This window comes from Anguilla rostrata, chromosome 10, assembly GCF_018555375.3.
Source record: "Anguilla rostrata isolate EN2019 chromosome 10, ASM1855537v3, whole genome shotgun sequence".
In the NCBI taxonomy this organism is placed as follows: Eukaryota; Metazoa; Chordata; class Actinopteri; order Anguilliformes; family Anguillidae; genus Anguilla; species Anguilla rostrata.
The window spans coordinates 43,300,363-43,315,599 of record NC_057942.1 but is presented as its reverse complement, the minus strand read 5'-3'; the positions used below and the strand labels follow the sequence as shown (position 1 = coordinate 43,315,599).

The window sequence follows — 15,237 nt, the reverse complement described above, 5'->3', positions numbered from 1 at the left end:
AGTTATCTGCGATTAAACGTTACTTTCGAAAAGAGGGGTGACAACCATTTTTGACACCGACTACAATATCCGAAAGAGGTTTTTTTCCTATCCTCTGCCCATCCCTCGCTCTCTCTATCTCTCTCTCCTGTCTTCCTGTCTTCTTTCGTTATTCACAGAATCGGGCTGAAAACAATCATTTTATTCATTCTCATCCAGTGTTTTTTTTTAGGCCGTCAAAGTTGAGACAGACGAAGCAGTGAACAGATCTGCTGGCAGGGTTGGTGCGGAGAGGTGGGTGAGGGGGCGGGTGTGGGGGGGTTGAATTATTGCTGCATTTATGGGCATTGCGGTCTTTTCAGGACACTGGGGCCTGAAACTAAACTGAATCCCCCCCCCCCCCCGAACACGCAGCGTAAGTTCGGTCTGGGATTCTGGCCGGGGGGGTCGGGAGGGTTGCCAGATTCTGAAGAGGGTTGCCAGTATGGGTGTCCAAGCTACAGGGCGAAAGACCCACGAGCCAGAGGATTGTGGGTAAAAACAACCCGGTTTGCATATTTGTGTTGTCCCCATAAACACCACAGCAGGAAACTTTATTTCCTTGATATGCTGTTTATTAGCTGTTTCCATGTGTTTTTATTTTCTTCTTTATTTTTTTTTTAAGGAGAGCGGATAGTCTGCACAACTTTTTTTTGCTTTATTTAGACGAGGGAAAGGCAGAGAGGGCGACGTACAGAAACGATAAAGTAGAAGATAATGGCATCATCTCGCACCTTGGTTATTTTAAAAAAACAATTTTTTTCATTAGTGTTCATTGATGGTTTATGAAACCAAAGCACCTACATTAAGCAGCTTTGTGTTTTTGCTGAATGTGCATGTAGCCTGCAGTGAGCGGAGACTTATTAGACACCCTACAGAACTATCCCACGGAGTGTGAGACCTGTGTTCTGCAGCCAGGACGTCAGGGTGACTTATAGCGAGTGCCAGACTGTTGCCTTTGGCTCGGTCGGAGGGAAAGCAGGCCCCGCGTTTCCCAGGGGCCCCTGCAGATGTGGCCTCTCCCTCCCTTCGCCACGACGGCATCTGAACCAGAGACCTGCGCCGCCTTCCCTTCGGTGCGGGCGGAGAGCTCGAGATCTTCACACCACGGAGCTCGGCCAGCCGCCCCCCCAGCCACCCCCCCCCCCGTACGGCAGCCGCAGGTGGTTTGGAAGGGCCCCCCCCCCTCCCTGTATGGCAGCCATGGGCGATTTGGAAGCCGCACCCCCCCCCCCCCGTACGACAGCCGTGGGTGGTTTGGACGGTCCTGGTGGTTTGGAAGGCCCAGGCCAGCCCCCCCAGCCCCCAGCCCCCCCCTTCTCAGCGTCCGTTCGCGCGGGAGCTCGGAATCTGACGGCGCGTTGCCGGGCACGCTTTGGCTCAGCGTTTCCATGGTTTCAGAAACACAGAGGCGAGGTCGCTGAAGCCAGAGGACGCTAAAGGGCCACGCCCTCATCAGGCCGGGCGGGCCGGGGGCGAAGGTCCCCACAGCTCACGGTCCCTCTCTGAGAATATTTCACTGGCTCACTTTCCCACGAAGAGGAAAACAACCTCATAAAAACACGGAGGTGCCTTTTTAAAGAAGTTCTCCACACCTGAAAAATAGCTGTAGCTGCTTAGCTTCAGTTAAATTGAATGTGATGCTGGCTGGTGGAATGTGGCGCTCTCCCTGTGGTGGTTTTAGTCCCAAATTTGTGGTGGAGCCAGCTCCAGGCCATTTTGAAGTCATTATTAGACGAAGCTAACCGCAAAAGTGGTGGCATTCCACACCGTACATGTCCTCATGGGACTCCCTGTCCTTACGATACAGCAACTCACGGGCTGTGAACAAGGGTATTCATCCCTAAAGCTGACCTCCCTAACCCCCTGCCCCCCCCTGACTCCACCCCCCCCCCCCAACCCTCATCGCGTAGGACCATAAAATATAAGCATTTCAATTAAATGTGTCCATGATTATTCGCCGAGAGAAATTTATACGTGAGCGTCAAAAGCATGAAATGGAGAACCTCTGTAATATTCCGGTGTAATAAATCGTGTGCGGTGTGCAGATTTATGATATTCGCTGTGCGGGGTTTGGAGAAAGGCCGATTGGCCGCCCTCCAGACGCAGATCCACGCTGGGCGAACAGACGGGCTGGGACTGGCCCTGTGGTTTCACAGCCCTGTCTCACAGCGCCTCACTGCTGCTCCTCTTATCTTCTGCTGCAGGCGGCTGGGATCGCGGCTGCTGGCTGCTGAGGCCAGTCCTTCACGTTCTGGTGTGGTCTGTGTGCTGGACGCAAGCTGATGACTTTAGCTTCTGCTGTCATTCGATTCGTCGAGAGCTCCTCGCTGCTCGCTCACTCCGTCCCATGTGACGAAACCTAGCCTAAGAAGCATCACCCAGAGCGGGAGTTTAACCGAATTTCACCTCGGTCGCGATTGGACGATTCACACTCATTAACCAACATTAATTGACATTAACCGCAATGTCAGTGTCATTGGCTGGGACTTTCTCTGGCTGGACTGTGTATCGCTGGCAAAGCGGTTAATGATTTTGAAGAACATACTCATTTGGAATTTGATTTGTACCCTGTGCCAGATGCAATTAGGGGAAAATGGTGAGTGACTATGACATTTGGAATTCTGTGAAAAGAGAGAGAGAGAGAGAGAGGCTGACAGAGAGAGAGAGAGAGAGAGTGAGAGAGAGAGAAAGAGAGGGAGAGAGAGAGGCTGACAGAGAGAAAGAGAGGGAGAGAGAGACTGGCAGAGAGAGAGGAAGAGAGGGAGAGAGAGGGAGAGAGAGGCTGACAGAGAGAGATGGTGAGAGAGAGAGAGAAAGAGGGAGAGAGAGAGACTGACAGAGATAGAGAGAAAGAGAGGGAGAGAGAGACTTACAAAGAGAGAGAGAAAGAGAGGGAGAGAGAGGGAGAGAGAGAGAGACTGACAGAGATAGAAAGAAAGAGAAGGAGAGGGAGAGAGGCTGACAGAGAGAGAGGCCTGGTGTTTGTTTGTTCAGTTCCCTCTCAGTACCGACGTTCTGCGGGATTTGGTGGTGCCAGTTTCCACATGCTTTCGACTGATCCTTCCGAGTATTTCCCCCCCTAATGGCTCTCCCCTGGGTTCCACTGGGCCGCCCATATTTAACCCTGTCACTCATCGCCCCCCCCGCCCCCCCACCCCTCAGCACTCGGCAGGGAACGGGCGTGGCGCGGGGTGCCAGGGAATTTGGAGGGGAGTGTAGCGGCTCTTCCCATAGGAAAGAACGCGCAGAAAAACACGCTGTGTGATTTTCGCTGCGATTCGGCGTACAGAAACCCTGCCCTCTAATTAATGATCCGTTTCCATTATTGTGCAATGCGCAATTTTTCAACGTTTCCCAAATGCGCCTCTCTCCGCGTTCCAAGCCGGGAGATCAGACTGTTCCTCTGCTCTCTCCCCCCCCTCCCCCCCTTCCTGTCCCGATGGTGAAGCACTCACTCGATAAAAAGCCCGCCACCAGGTTTAGCTCCCCACGCTATTTTAAGTACGTAAAGATAACACCGCGCTTTGGTCTTAAAAATAGCAGAGAATGGACTTGTTATTTCTGACTCAGTCCTTCCCATTACAAAGCCATGCCGGGAGGGGGGGGGGCGGGGGGGGGGGGTGAGGGGAGTCTCTTTGAGCGAACATGTGGGAACAATCGCGTGGCCAATGGCCCTGGGTGGCGGGGGCTGACATCAAATCAAGAGTCAGTTTTTTGGCCTGCTCCCGTTCAGCGAACATCGTGTTCCGAAGGAGCGGTTGAACCGGCCGCTCTTCGCCCATATAAGGGCGCAGGACGCGTCTCACGCCGCTCGGAAATGCCATTGGCCGCTGGGAAGAGTGACACGCGTTGCTTAAAGCGAAGTTTCCCATTGTTAACGGCGGTTAAGCAATAAATGCAAAAACGCCGTTAGAATGAGTAGGAACGGACACGAGAGCACGGCGTCAGTGATTAATGGAAGAATAACCAGTCTAGACTCCGTCAAGTAGGTCAAGGGTACGAGGGTGCCAGCCTATTCATTTTTTTTGGGGGGGGGAGGGGGTGGCGGCGGTTAGGAATGGTTGTTATTTGCAGCGAGGGAAAAAAAAAAGGAAAAGAAAGAGGAAAAACACTTTTCTTGGAGCGCTGCGGCACTTTTTTTGATGCGCATCTGGGTGTCGTGGGAAAAAGGCGAGCTTTGTTTTCACTGCATTTTTTGGTCATATATGGCGGGAGGACTGATTGGGGGAGAGTTGAGGGGTTCCGGCCCTGAAGGAGATCCGACGGACGCGCGCTCGACGCCGCATCATCTGCGTGACGTCCACCTCACTTCACTGCAGCCTGCTGCTGTCATCTGCTGTGAACCCAGAGACGAGAACGGTCAGTGCTGTTAAGCAGAACCGACCTTCAGGCTCAGTTAATGATTAGCCTGCGTCCTTTTCGCTAAAGGTGGCCGGTACATCGCCGGTCCCCAACCCTGTTCCTAGAGATCTACCATCCTGTAGGTTTCCACTCCAAACCTAACAAAGAACACCTCACTCAACAGCTAGAGCAGGGCTGCCCAACCCTGCTCCTGGAAGATCTACTGTCCTGTAGGTTTTCACTCCAACCCTAACAAAGTACCCTTACATGAATTGCTTACATGAGATCTTGTTGAGCTGCTAATTAGTATAATCAGGTGTGCCAAAATAGGGTTGAAATGAAAACCTACAGGACAGTAGATCTCCAGGAGCAGGGTTTGTGAACCACTCATGACCACAGGGCCAGCTGGCCAACCGTGTTCTTTATCAATTAAAGAGGACATCTGGCCGCCACACAGAAACAGGGTCGGCCAGTCCTAGTCCTGTCTGTGTAGAGAACAGTGCGCTGAGAAGGCCGTGCTCTGAAACATGTGGAGACACACCACGACCCCCCCCCCCGGGTCTGCAGCTCAGTCGCGCCTCGAACCCGCGCGTAATAAGACATGGCCGACGGTCTTTGATTCAGCTCCGCCAGTCTGTCTGCCAAATGGCGGAAACCTGAAAAAAAACTGCAGAAAACGGGCTCCGCACAAGAGCTGGCGACTTGCGTTCGGTCGAGCGCGTCCATCTGGGTACGTTTTTTTTTTGGCATGTGTGAAATACGCGTTTATGGTCTTGTCGGGGGGAGGGTGTAAAACAAGGCCTTTTTTATTACGCGCACATAAAAGGAGCGCTTGTGTGAAAAAGTCGCTCTCAGTAAAAAGCCGGGTGGTGCTGGGGCGGAGCCCCCGAAATGTACACAAACGTCCCGGGACCGGGGGCCAGCTCACCGAAACCCCGACACACCATTTAGGGCTCTGGACCCTCCGTGACAGCGAGTGATGCTGTGCGCTCTAATCATCCCCATGCGGGTTACTGTCAGTCAGAGCTGCCAGTGGCCTCTACTTAGCATAACGTTTTAATTTGTAACTTCTAAGTATATGGTGTATTAAATTACATGTCATTACAGGAGAATCTTGTCTACGCTAAGATTCTTTCCATGGAGCACATGTGCTCTTAAGGAGCACGCTATTGCGTCCCAATTAGCAAATTATTTTTGCAGTTAGCGTACATCGGTTTTCAGGGGCGTATGCTCTTAAAATAGGAGCACTGTAGAGCCTTGGGTTACAGCCACTGACCCTATGGACTACGCTCTGCTTGGCTTACTCACGTCATAGGCCTACGGTGTGTAATATATATTAACTTAATTCATGTCCTGGGATTGTGCTTGCCTGTGTGCAGCTGTTTTGTTCTGTGCATGTGTCTATTTCTGGTACAGATGAAAAAATGTAACCTGGACATTTTTAGGAGATTGTGTGTTGACTCAGAAACTACAGAGGAGAACAGTGCACTCAATTGATTTTGTTTGTTTTGTTGTTTATAGAATTCCATATGCTGCTTTGTTTTATTTGGCCTTGTTAAGCTCACATGGATGCTTTATGCTTGATTGTCTGTTTGCTCATAAGCAGTTGCATGCCATGCTGCTTTTGTAAATATTTTGAAGCGAGGCTTTCATCCAAAAACATCAAACATGGAAATATTTGCAGAAGTCAGCCTCCTGTTCCTGCTTTGTGAATCCCCTGGTCCTCGAGGGCTGTGAGACCAGCGCTTTTACATTTAACACACTCGTTCGTTTAGAAGCAGGGAGTGCAGGTACCTGTGAACGCTCGCAGTCGGCACGGTGACGGGCTCAGGGGTAGGTGGCCAGTGGGAATGCCAGCCCACAGATTCAGTGCCCACCCAGGAACATGGCCGACCAGTCCCAGTCTGACCCGAAACCGCGCGCGTTGGAGCGACTGGAGCGTGAACCCAAACCCAGCGAACGACTTCCTGAAGAACCACCACATAACAGAACCGTCCACCCCCCCCCCCCTCCCCCCCCGGCCCCCGCCGGTGACCGAAGAACCCGCCTCATGAGTAAATCCAGTAAATCCCCAGCTCTTACAGTCGGTCCGGAGATTTATGGGGGGGGGGGGGCGCCTGCCTGGTCAGCTGGCTCCTCTCTCGGGTCTCTCGCCCCCCTTGCCAGGAGAGGAGGAGGCGCTCAGATCAGAGAGGGGGTATCGCCTCCTCTCTTTATTTATGTGCAGTGTAATGTGGGACGGCCTGAGCTATAACTCCTCCGGGGGGGGGCGTTCGCAGGTATTTCTGTGTGCAGCGTAATTCAAAGCTGCATCGAATCCAGCGCCTGACCCTGAGGTAAATGTAAAGGAGTAGAATGTTCTGGTCCAGTTCGGATTGTATCGGTTTCGGAATCTTTTCTGAACAGAGGAATTGAGGAAGTCAAACCAGCAGTGGAGCTGTGTGATGAATTATGTGTGTTATGCAATGTGACTGCTGGTATGCAGGTAACTGAACGGTGCAGCCCCAGTACAGTACTGTTTTATGGTGTCTTTTTTGTTGCATAAGTAGTTTTGCGAAGGTTTGCTTTTACTGGCATTAGTTGTCTTTCAGTTGGGGGCCATTTAAGAAATGAGAAATAATTCTTTCAGGAGGAGGAGAGTGAGAGAGTGAGAGAGTGAGAGAGTGGGAGAGAGAGGGAGAGAGAGGGAGAGAGAGGGAGAGAGAGAGAGAGGTGGAGGGAGTGAGTGAGAGAGAGCAGGTTTTTTTGGGTAAGGTCATCCTCAGTAATGCTACGTGCTGGGATGTTCCCTGTGGTTCAGTCCCAAGCGTAAGCCAAAATGTGACATTCAAATGTCATAGGGGGGCATCTCCAATCTCTGGGGCGCTGGAACGCGGGGTATCAAATAAAGATGTTTAATAGGCATCCAGCAAATGGAGGCTCGAACAACATGTGTTATTTAACTTTGTAATTTAAGTTTGGTAGAGCTGTAATCGGATGCCGCTTCTTTAAATGACAAAACACAGAATTGCTTACATATTACCTCATTGCTTGGAATATGTTTTCATGATCGCAGTGGTCCTCAGTTTTGTTGTGTACAGTGCTCCCAACCTGACCTTATTATGATGAAATTCCTCACATACTTTTTGTTTTTAAAATCCTAACAGGGCGTCAACAGTCATATCAACTGTAGCAACAACTTGAGGTTGTTGCTTGAGGTTTAAAAATTTCAGTCTATGTTGAACTATATTGCCCTGCTGTGGTACCTTTTATGATGTGAAATGGCTGCGAATGAAAGGCCTGGGTTTAGTTAAGGCTTGCCAATTTATTTATTTTTGCTGTTCTAACTCATACTTATCCCAAGCAGATCTCTTCTGTAACTAGTGCTCAATCCCCCAACCCTTGACACTCATGCTGGGCAACAGGACATTTTCACGTGGTGCAATTTAAGCTTCAGATATGCCTTTACATGCGAATCATGGAGATTTTCCTTCCAATTTCTCTGCTCTGGGTATCGTTCCTTTCCAGCTGACATGCTAACCAGTTTCTCTTGCTTTAAAAAGCCTTAATTAGCCGTAGTGATATTTCCACTACTGCGATAGTGTTTCCTCCCACAGCACATTGTGTGTTGCCTGTGGTTGCTTGGTGCTAGGCATGCCATTTATGGGTTTGTGACAGTATGAAGGCTGCCCTGAAGAATTTCTGTGGTAACCATTGTTTCATGGTACTGATGAGTAACATAAATGCACTGCCAAGATTGAATGGAATTCATCAATATTAGCATGTATACAGTCACACTTTCAAAACTATGTGCCTCAGTGTTCAATGATAATGAGGAAATACATCAATATTACTTTGATATTTTTATAGAAAATGAATGTAGCATTCATAAAAAGGCCTGCGTTTGTTAGTCATGTTATCGTGATTACTGAACTGTGTTAGCACATGGTGCTGATATGCACCAGGCCTCAACCAAGCATCTTAAAAATCTGCCATATGATTTTTTCAACATATGGCCCACTTCTGCTTGTCACTGTGAATCGACTAGACCCTTCACAGCTTAGAACATGTACAGCCCTGAAATAACAGCTTTTTTTACAGAATTTTTTTTTTTTACAGACGTTTAATGTTACTTTTAGGATGTTGAGTCTAGAAGCACTGGTGTTTGAATTGGTCAGCTGTCTGTCCAGCGAGACAGTAGCCTGTATTATCAACATTCAGCCTTAGTTCTGACTCAAAACCAAATAATTAAAGGCATGTGAAACCTTTTCTCGCACAAACAGTTTTGATTTGAGTTTCATGACTTCAGCTGTCACTAATTTTGACTCACCAAACCATGCAAATACAAATAAACAAATAAATAGTGAAGTTTGTTGAATGTTGACTGAATCCAGTGCTTCAGCGTGGATTCACATTTTCTTTGCAGTAAACTTTGGGAGGCTTCGTCCATTCAGAGAGCTTGAAAAGCGACGTGTCTTCTGTCACAAACAATTTCTGGAGATAGCTCAGCGTGATGAGGAAACCAGCTGAGCACAGCAGGACTTGCTGTGGAAAACTGAGCGTGTAAAACGGGCCAAAGTGTTAATAGCCCAAAGACAGAATCCAGAATGCGTTCAATCTCCAGCACCTAACAACACCTTCTGGATTATCAGCTCTGGAGTGTTTTGCTCTTTTTGGGGAAATGAATTATTTTGGCAGACCTGAACACGCTCGGTCTCCAGGAAAGATTGATGAACACCTGAAATGTGATGACATGAATTCTGATAACATGATTATTTTTTTCTCCTGTTTTTTTCTTTATAGAGCTTCAAGCGTGCCAAAAGTTACTGAGGTGGTCAAGGTATGTACGTTTCTGTTGTATTGCTCTCTGTAATCACACTTACTGTAGAAGTAAAGATTAATTTCAAATGGAAACATTCAGAGAATTATTTACTAGATGGAAAGATGATGCTGGTTTCAAAAACGTTATATTAAATGATATTGATGGATAATTGATACTCCTGATTAAATTGTGTGTTTAACTGTGACTATAGACATGTTATGGGGGATAGTCAGGGGTATAGTTTGAGTGTCATGTGTTGACTGCACATTTTCGGGTTGTTGCCATGGAATCGTCGTGCTACTTGCCCCCCCTGATAGACTGCATGCGGAGGCTGTGTGATTGGCCGCTGCTGTGTGTGGCAGTGTTGCATGCTGGGACTGCAGCCATCTTAGCCTCATCATAATACCCACAAGCCGTTTTATTGCAAGTGTTGGTGAACACAGAGCACTGATGCTTCCTTCACTGTAAAAAGCTCATCCAGGACGTGTCAAACTCCAGTCCTGGAGGACATCGGTCTCTGCTGGTTTTTTTCAGTTTCCTTTCAATCAGCAGCTAGTTGATGCCGTGGAAACAAGGGGCACAGACTCTCTAGCCAATCAGTGACAGTTAAGCACTTAAGTACAGAAACCAGCAGACACAACGACCCGCCAGGATTTGAGTTTGAGATCTCCTCCTGTGTCTTAGAATAATAATGATTTTAGTCTGTATGTGACTGTAAAAGTAGAAGATAAATGTTACTGTGTGCTCAGGCTGCCTCTGAGCGTGCCTGTGGGTGGGGAAGCATCAGTCCTGCATGCGTGTGCCGTGGTGTTGGTGTGTGAGTGCCCGTCTCTGCATGTCTCTGCTCCACCATTCAGGACCTGCCCCCGGAGATCATAAAGCCGGTGCCCATCACCCAGCTGCCCCCGCCCACCGCCCCCGCCCCCGCCAGCACCGGCCCCAGCCCCGCCTACAACAAAACCGCCCGCCCCTTCGGGGTGCGCAGCGGCGGTGGCGCCCCCCCCACCGCCCCCAAAGTGGCGTCCATCCCCTCCGCCTCCTCTGCCTTCACCCCCGCCGCCCCCGCTCACCCGCCCCCTCCCCAGCCCCCCTTCCCCCTGGCCAGCTCTTCCTCCTCCCCTTCCCCTTCCTCCTCCTCCGCCTCCTCCTCCTCTCCCGGGAGAGTGACGGCCCCCCCCTCTGTCCCCCCCGCCCCCCCGCCGTCCCCGCCGTGCCCCAGCCCTCTGTCTATAACACGCCCATCCAGCTCTACTCCAATGAGAACGCCTGCGAGGTGGCCATGGGCCAGAGGCGGGGCCTGCTGGAGAACCAGGGTGGAGCCGTGCAGCAGAATGGGTACGTTTCATTGGCTAACCCTGGCTCCTCCCCCTTTTACACTGGCCCCTCCCCTTCAGCACTGGCCCCTCCCTTTTAACACGACCTAACGGGGTGCTCAAGCAGAACAGGTACTTCAGCTTGTGTCCAGGTAATTCAGCTGGCTTCACCAGTTGCACAAACAGCAGGTTTTATGAGAAAGGGAAACCAGGTTAAACAAACAGTTAAAGTAAAAAAAGTTATTGAAAGTTTGGGTAATACTTGTAAATGGGGGCATCCAGTATCTACACAATGTAATTATTATACATTTGAACCGTATCTCAGCATATTTTCCTGATTTTCTTCCATCTGGACAATCCTGCCTTCATTTTAGATATATGAGTTGGATTAAGCAGCTATTCTAAAAAACAAATTATTCTGAAATCGGTCCACGATTGTGACCAACTCTATTTTTCTCGTTTTCCCCATTGAAAGATTTCTGGAATTGCTTTTGAGGGCCATTTGTTTCCACATGGACACATTTAGAGAGAAATCTGCGTGTAAAGGAAACCTCGCTGTCTCTCACACACAGATGGGAGCTAGAGAGAGCTCTGGGAAGTTAATAAACAAGCAGAATGTAGCGGACACTACAGAAATCTGCTACTTCTGAAATATCCAAGGTCCAAGTCTTTCTCAGACACGTCTCCAGGTGCTACGGGGTCGGGTTCGAAGCAGAATCTCAGAGTGAATCAGTGACGCTAGGACCCAGTGGAGCACGGCGTCCCGATACGCAGGGTGGGGGGGGTGGTGTATATTTAGACGACGCTAACTGCTATCTGCTTACGGGGCAGGCCCGCGCGGCATGCAGCGGGGGCAGGTTGGTCTTCTCAGGGTATTACTCTCTCTGCGTCAGGTCCCGGCTGTTTTTAGGGTTCAGAATGGCTTCTCCGCGCACTGGCAGGCCATGAGGTCACCGGTACCCCAAATCTATCTCCGCAGTCTGCCCCATGGGTGAGATCTGGGGCGGTGACTTGGTGTCACTCTGGGTCCTCAAAGGTGTCCTGGATCAGGGAGGGGTCCAGGTTTAGGGAGGGGAAAGTGGGGGGGGGGGGGGTAGGTTTGGCAGGGTTGCTGACAGGTCTCCTGTTTCTTCACACGTCCCCCGAAAGTCGTCACCACTCGTCACCTGTTCCCCCCTGCCCGGTCAGGCAGGTGCCCCCGCGCCGGCGCTCGTGTGACCTTTTGACTCTCCTTACAGGCGTAATTCTGTCGATTCCGATCGCGGGCCCGGGTCCCAGCTCCGTACACGCAGCGCATTTCGGGTTGTTCCAGTATCGGGACCCAGAAGGCCCGGGGCCAGCCGGCCTGCCAGGACCCCGGCCGTGCACCCTGGTCCCGCGGCCTCTCACTCGTCCAGAGATTATTCATTTCGGCTTATTTATTTTGGCTTATTTATTTTGGCTTGTTTATTTTGGCTTGTCGGTCCTGTTTAGTCGCTGGAATTTCCTTTCACGTCTACCCGGGAGATGTCCCAGGGCATCCGGAGATATCGGAAGGACGGTTAATTATCAACTACGCAGAAAATAATGAATCAGAGGGTGCGTTTTAGAGGCTAAACAGCTGGATATTAGCCGAAGCCGGGCTGTGTTTAGCTGGAGGATGCAGCTACGTGCTCCGCCCGGGACTATAACCAGCTGCTCCAACCAGCACCCCGAAATTTATTTTCTTAGAGCATTTTCCGTGTATTGTCCTGATTTCTATTAATTTATTCCCCTCAGTCAGCAACATGTCTTCTTATGATCGCGCTGTGACGCCTTGCAGCTGTTAAAGCACATAGAAAGCCGTAAAACATTGTACGTGTTTTGCTGGCTTACTGTACGTGGGGGCCAGTGCGGGCCACAGGGATGGGGGCTTTACTGCATCAGCAGCGCTGGCTTGTTTGTGCTCCCAGAGCGGTGGTTTACTCTACCGAGCTTCCACGCGTGATTTGTGGAAATTTCCCAGCCGCAAGCAGCGAAGGTTTGCGTCTTCTTCCAAAAAGATGTCGGAGCGAAGTTTGATTTGGGGGGGGGGGAGGAGGAGGGAGAACCTTAAACGTAACATCTAGAATGTTCTACACCTGCTACTGGAAATCTCTTAATTGACAGCGACATTAATCAGTTTCCTTTCGCAGTGAACTCGGTTCCTCGTCCTGTGGTTGTGGGAATGGATTTAAAGTGGAGGCTCTTGGTTTGATTTAGAAAGGACCTGCAGTGCTGCCAGGTTTACAGAGTAATTGGAAGCAAATGGGGTTCCCCCCCCCCCCGGGTGCAGTGGAACTCACTCCTGAAGAGCTTGTTCAAAACTGTATTAAAATAATTATGTTCTTCAAAGGCTCGTTTTAAGATAACCTTCATGCTATTTTCATTCTTGATACAAGAATCCGTTTAATGTGGGTTCATTTTTCACGTCTTGGTTTTCTCACAAAGGTCTTTCTTCTCGACAACAAATGGTTTAAGTTTTCTTCTACCAAACAACGTTAAAGAAAGTTAATCTTGTGATCTAATCTAGTTCTGTATAAGTCTGTTTGTTTGCATAGTGCCAAATAATGGGAAATTAATATTGCATAGATTTTTTTTTCTATTCCTATATATAAATACGAGTAAAGTGTTTAAAAAGTGTATAAAAACAGGAAATTTACTTAACTATAAGTGTTCAGCCCCCGTGTATTAACAGCCTAAATTAGGCCATGCGTATTCCATTCCTTGAAAGATCAAACTAAACAGTAAATACAGTCCACCTATGCTGATTTATAATACACCTGTGTTCAGTTGAGTGCAGAATAAATATCACCGACTTTGTGATTCTCACAACTCTGACAGCTGATAAGACCGGTAAGGGCTCTGTGAATACTGAACAAACTGCCTGTGGTACCTCAGTATGGAACTGTTTGCAGGGAAATAGCTGGAGAAGGTTCCAGAAAGATCCGCAAATCTTTGAACCTTCCCATGGACCATGCGCGCCGTCCAAACAAATGGAAAAAAACGTGCGGAGCCAAATACGGTCAAAACCTGTTTCAGGCCCCGAGAAATCTGCATTTAGGCCGAAGATTTGTGTTCCATCAGGACAATGACCCCAAGGGCAAATAAAAAAATACAAAAGGAATGGCCCTAAAACCTGGTATTTTGGAATGGGACAGCCAAAGCCCAGACTGAAATCCCGCTGAAACTCTGTGGTATGGCCAGAGATGAGCTTTCCACCGGCGCTCTCCTGGCTTGGCAGTAAATTTGCGTGGAAAGAATGGGCAAAAAATTCCTGAATGTGAATGTGCAGAGCTCATACGGACGCACGCGAGACGCAAGGCTCGTGTCAGCGCCAAAAAGGCCTGCCTACAAACTCCTGGGGCGGGGGGATTCGTGTTCTTTAAGAGAGAAAACTATTTTGGCACATTCAGGTTTTAAGATGCGGTGGGACGAAATATGAGGAAAAAGTTCAAGGGGGTGAGTACTGTATGTATTTGTGTTTGTGTTCATGAAGACATTCACATACAGTATATTTCCCAGTAATTAGTTTCAGAGTATGACCATGTGACTACGGAGTAGCCTGCTCACATTCATAGTATTTAATTTGCCCCCGTTCATAATTTGGATGTGGACTGGCGGTCTGTCCAGGGTATATTCGTGCCTCTCCCCCAATGCATGCTGGGATAGGCTCCAGCAACCCCCCCTCGACTCTGCCTAGGTTTAGCGGGTACAGATAATGGATGGATGGATGGATAATTTAGATATCTGAGCAATGTGACAGGAAACACAGGAGTGCTTGTTGCTCCTTCTGTCCCATTCACGCTCGATGCGTACGGTCTTCTGTCTACGTTCGCTGTGGGGAAAGTCGCAGTCGCTTCCTCTGGTGGGGTTTGGAGTGCCGTTATAAAACCCCTTTCCCGCTGCTTTTACTGAGCGGGCTCAATTTGCTGCCTGATTGGCCAGGAGCTGCAGCTGACCCCTGTAATGACTGGGCAAGCTTATTAAAATCCCTGCACACAAGGAAGGGGCGGAGCCCCCCCAGAGATAGTCCAATGGGCATTCAGCAGCTCTGTCACCTATCCAATCGGCAGCAAGGGCGGTCTCTCACGGCAGTAATGAGTATTCTAGCATATCAAATTCAAGTGTCTCAAGTATATGGCAGCAAAGCTGTCAGTTACTGCTGCTTTTATGAATAGAATTAGTCAATAATACTGTGTATGAATTTTAATAGGATTGAAAATATATTTTACAGCATTATATGGATTACACTTGCATGTGCAACGGTGGTCGTAGTTGATTTATTATCCATTGTGTGTTGTATAATTTTACATATAAAGGCTGTAGCCCCCGCATCCTGGTGCTAGGTTTGAAGGGCAGTCCAGGTATGGTACGTGCATGTGCGTGCTTGTGCGTGCATGCCTCTGCGTGTGGTGCGCTCGAGTGTTTGCCTGCTACCTCAGAGGGGGCAGCGGCATGCTGTTGATAAAGAGGCGAGCCGTCGAGAGTAATTAATGGTGCCCTTTCTCCTCCGTCCCTTCTCTTCTCTTCTGTTTCTCTTTCTGTTTCTCTGTCTACCGTTACTTCCTACAGGAGGTCTCAACGACAGTGGTGAAGTCAGTATTGTGTGTGCATATGTGTGCATGTGTGTGTGTGTGCATGTATACTGTATGTGTGTGTCTGTTTGTGTGTGTGTGTGTACTGTATGTGTTTGTGCATTTGTGTGTGCGTGTATACTGTATGTGTGTATGTGCGTGTGTCCGTGTGAGCGTGTGTCCATGT

The 15,237-nt window shown here is 49.2% G+C and overlaps 1 protein-coding gene across 1 annotated transcript in view; it reads left to right on the top strand.

Moving 5' to 3' along the window:
- Positions 1 to 15,237, top strand: part of LOC135233598 (PDZ and LIM domain protein 5-like) — a 94,841-nt gene that overhangs the window by 52,969 nt on the left and 26,635 nt on the right. Inside the window, 3 exon segments of the mRNA XM_064297319.1 lie at positions 9,145 to 9,181; positions 10,021 to 10,366; positions 10,369 to 10,498. Of these exon segments, the coding sequence (XP_064153389.1) occupies positions 9,145 to 9,181; positions 10,021 to 10,366; positions 10,369 to 10,498 (513 nt within the window).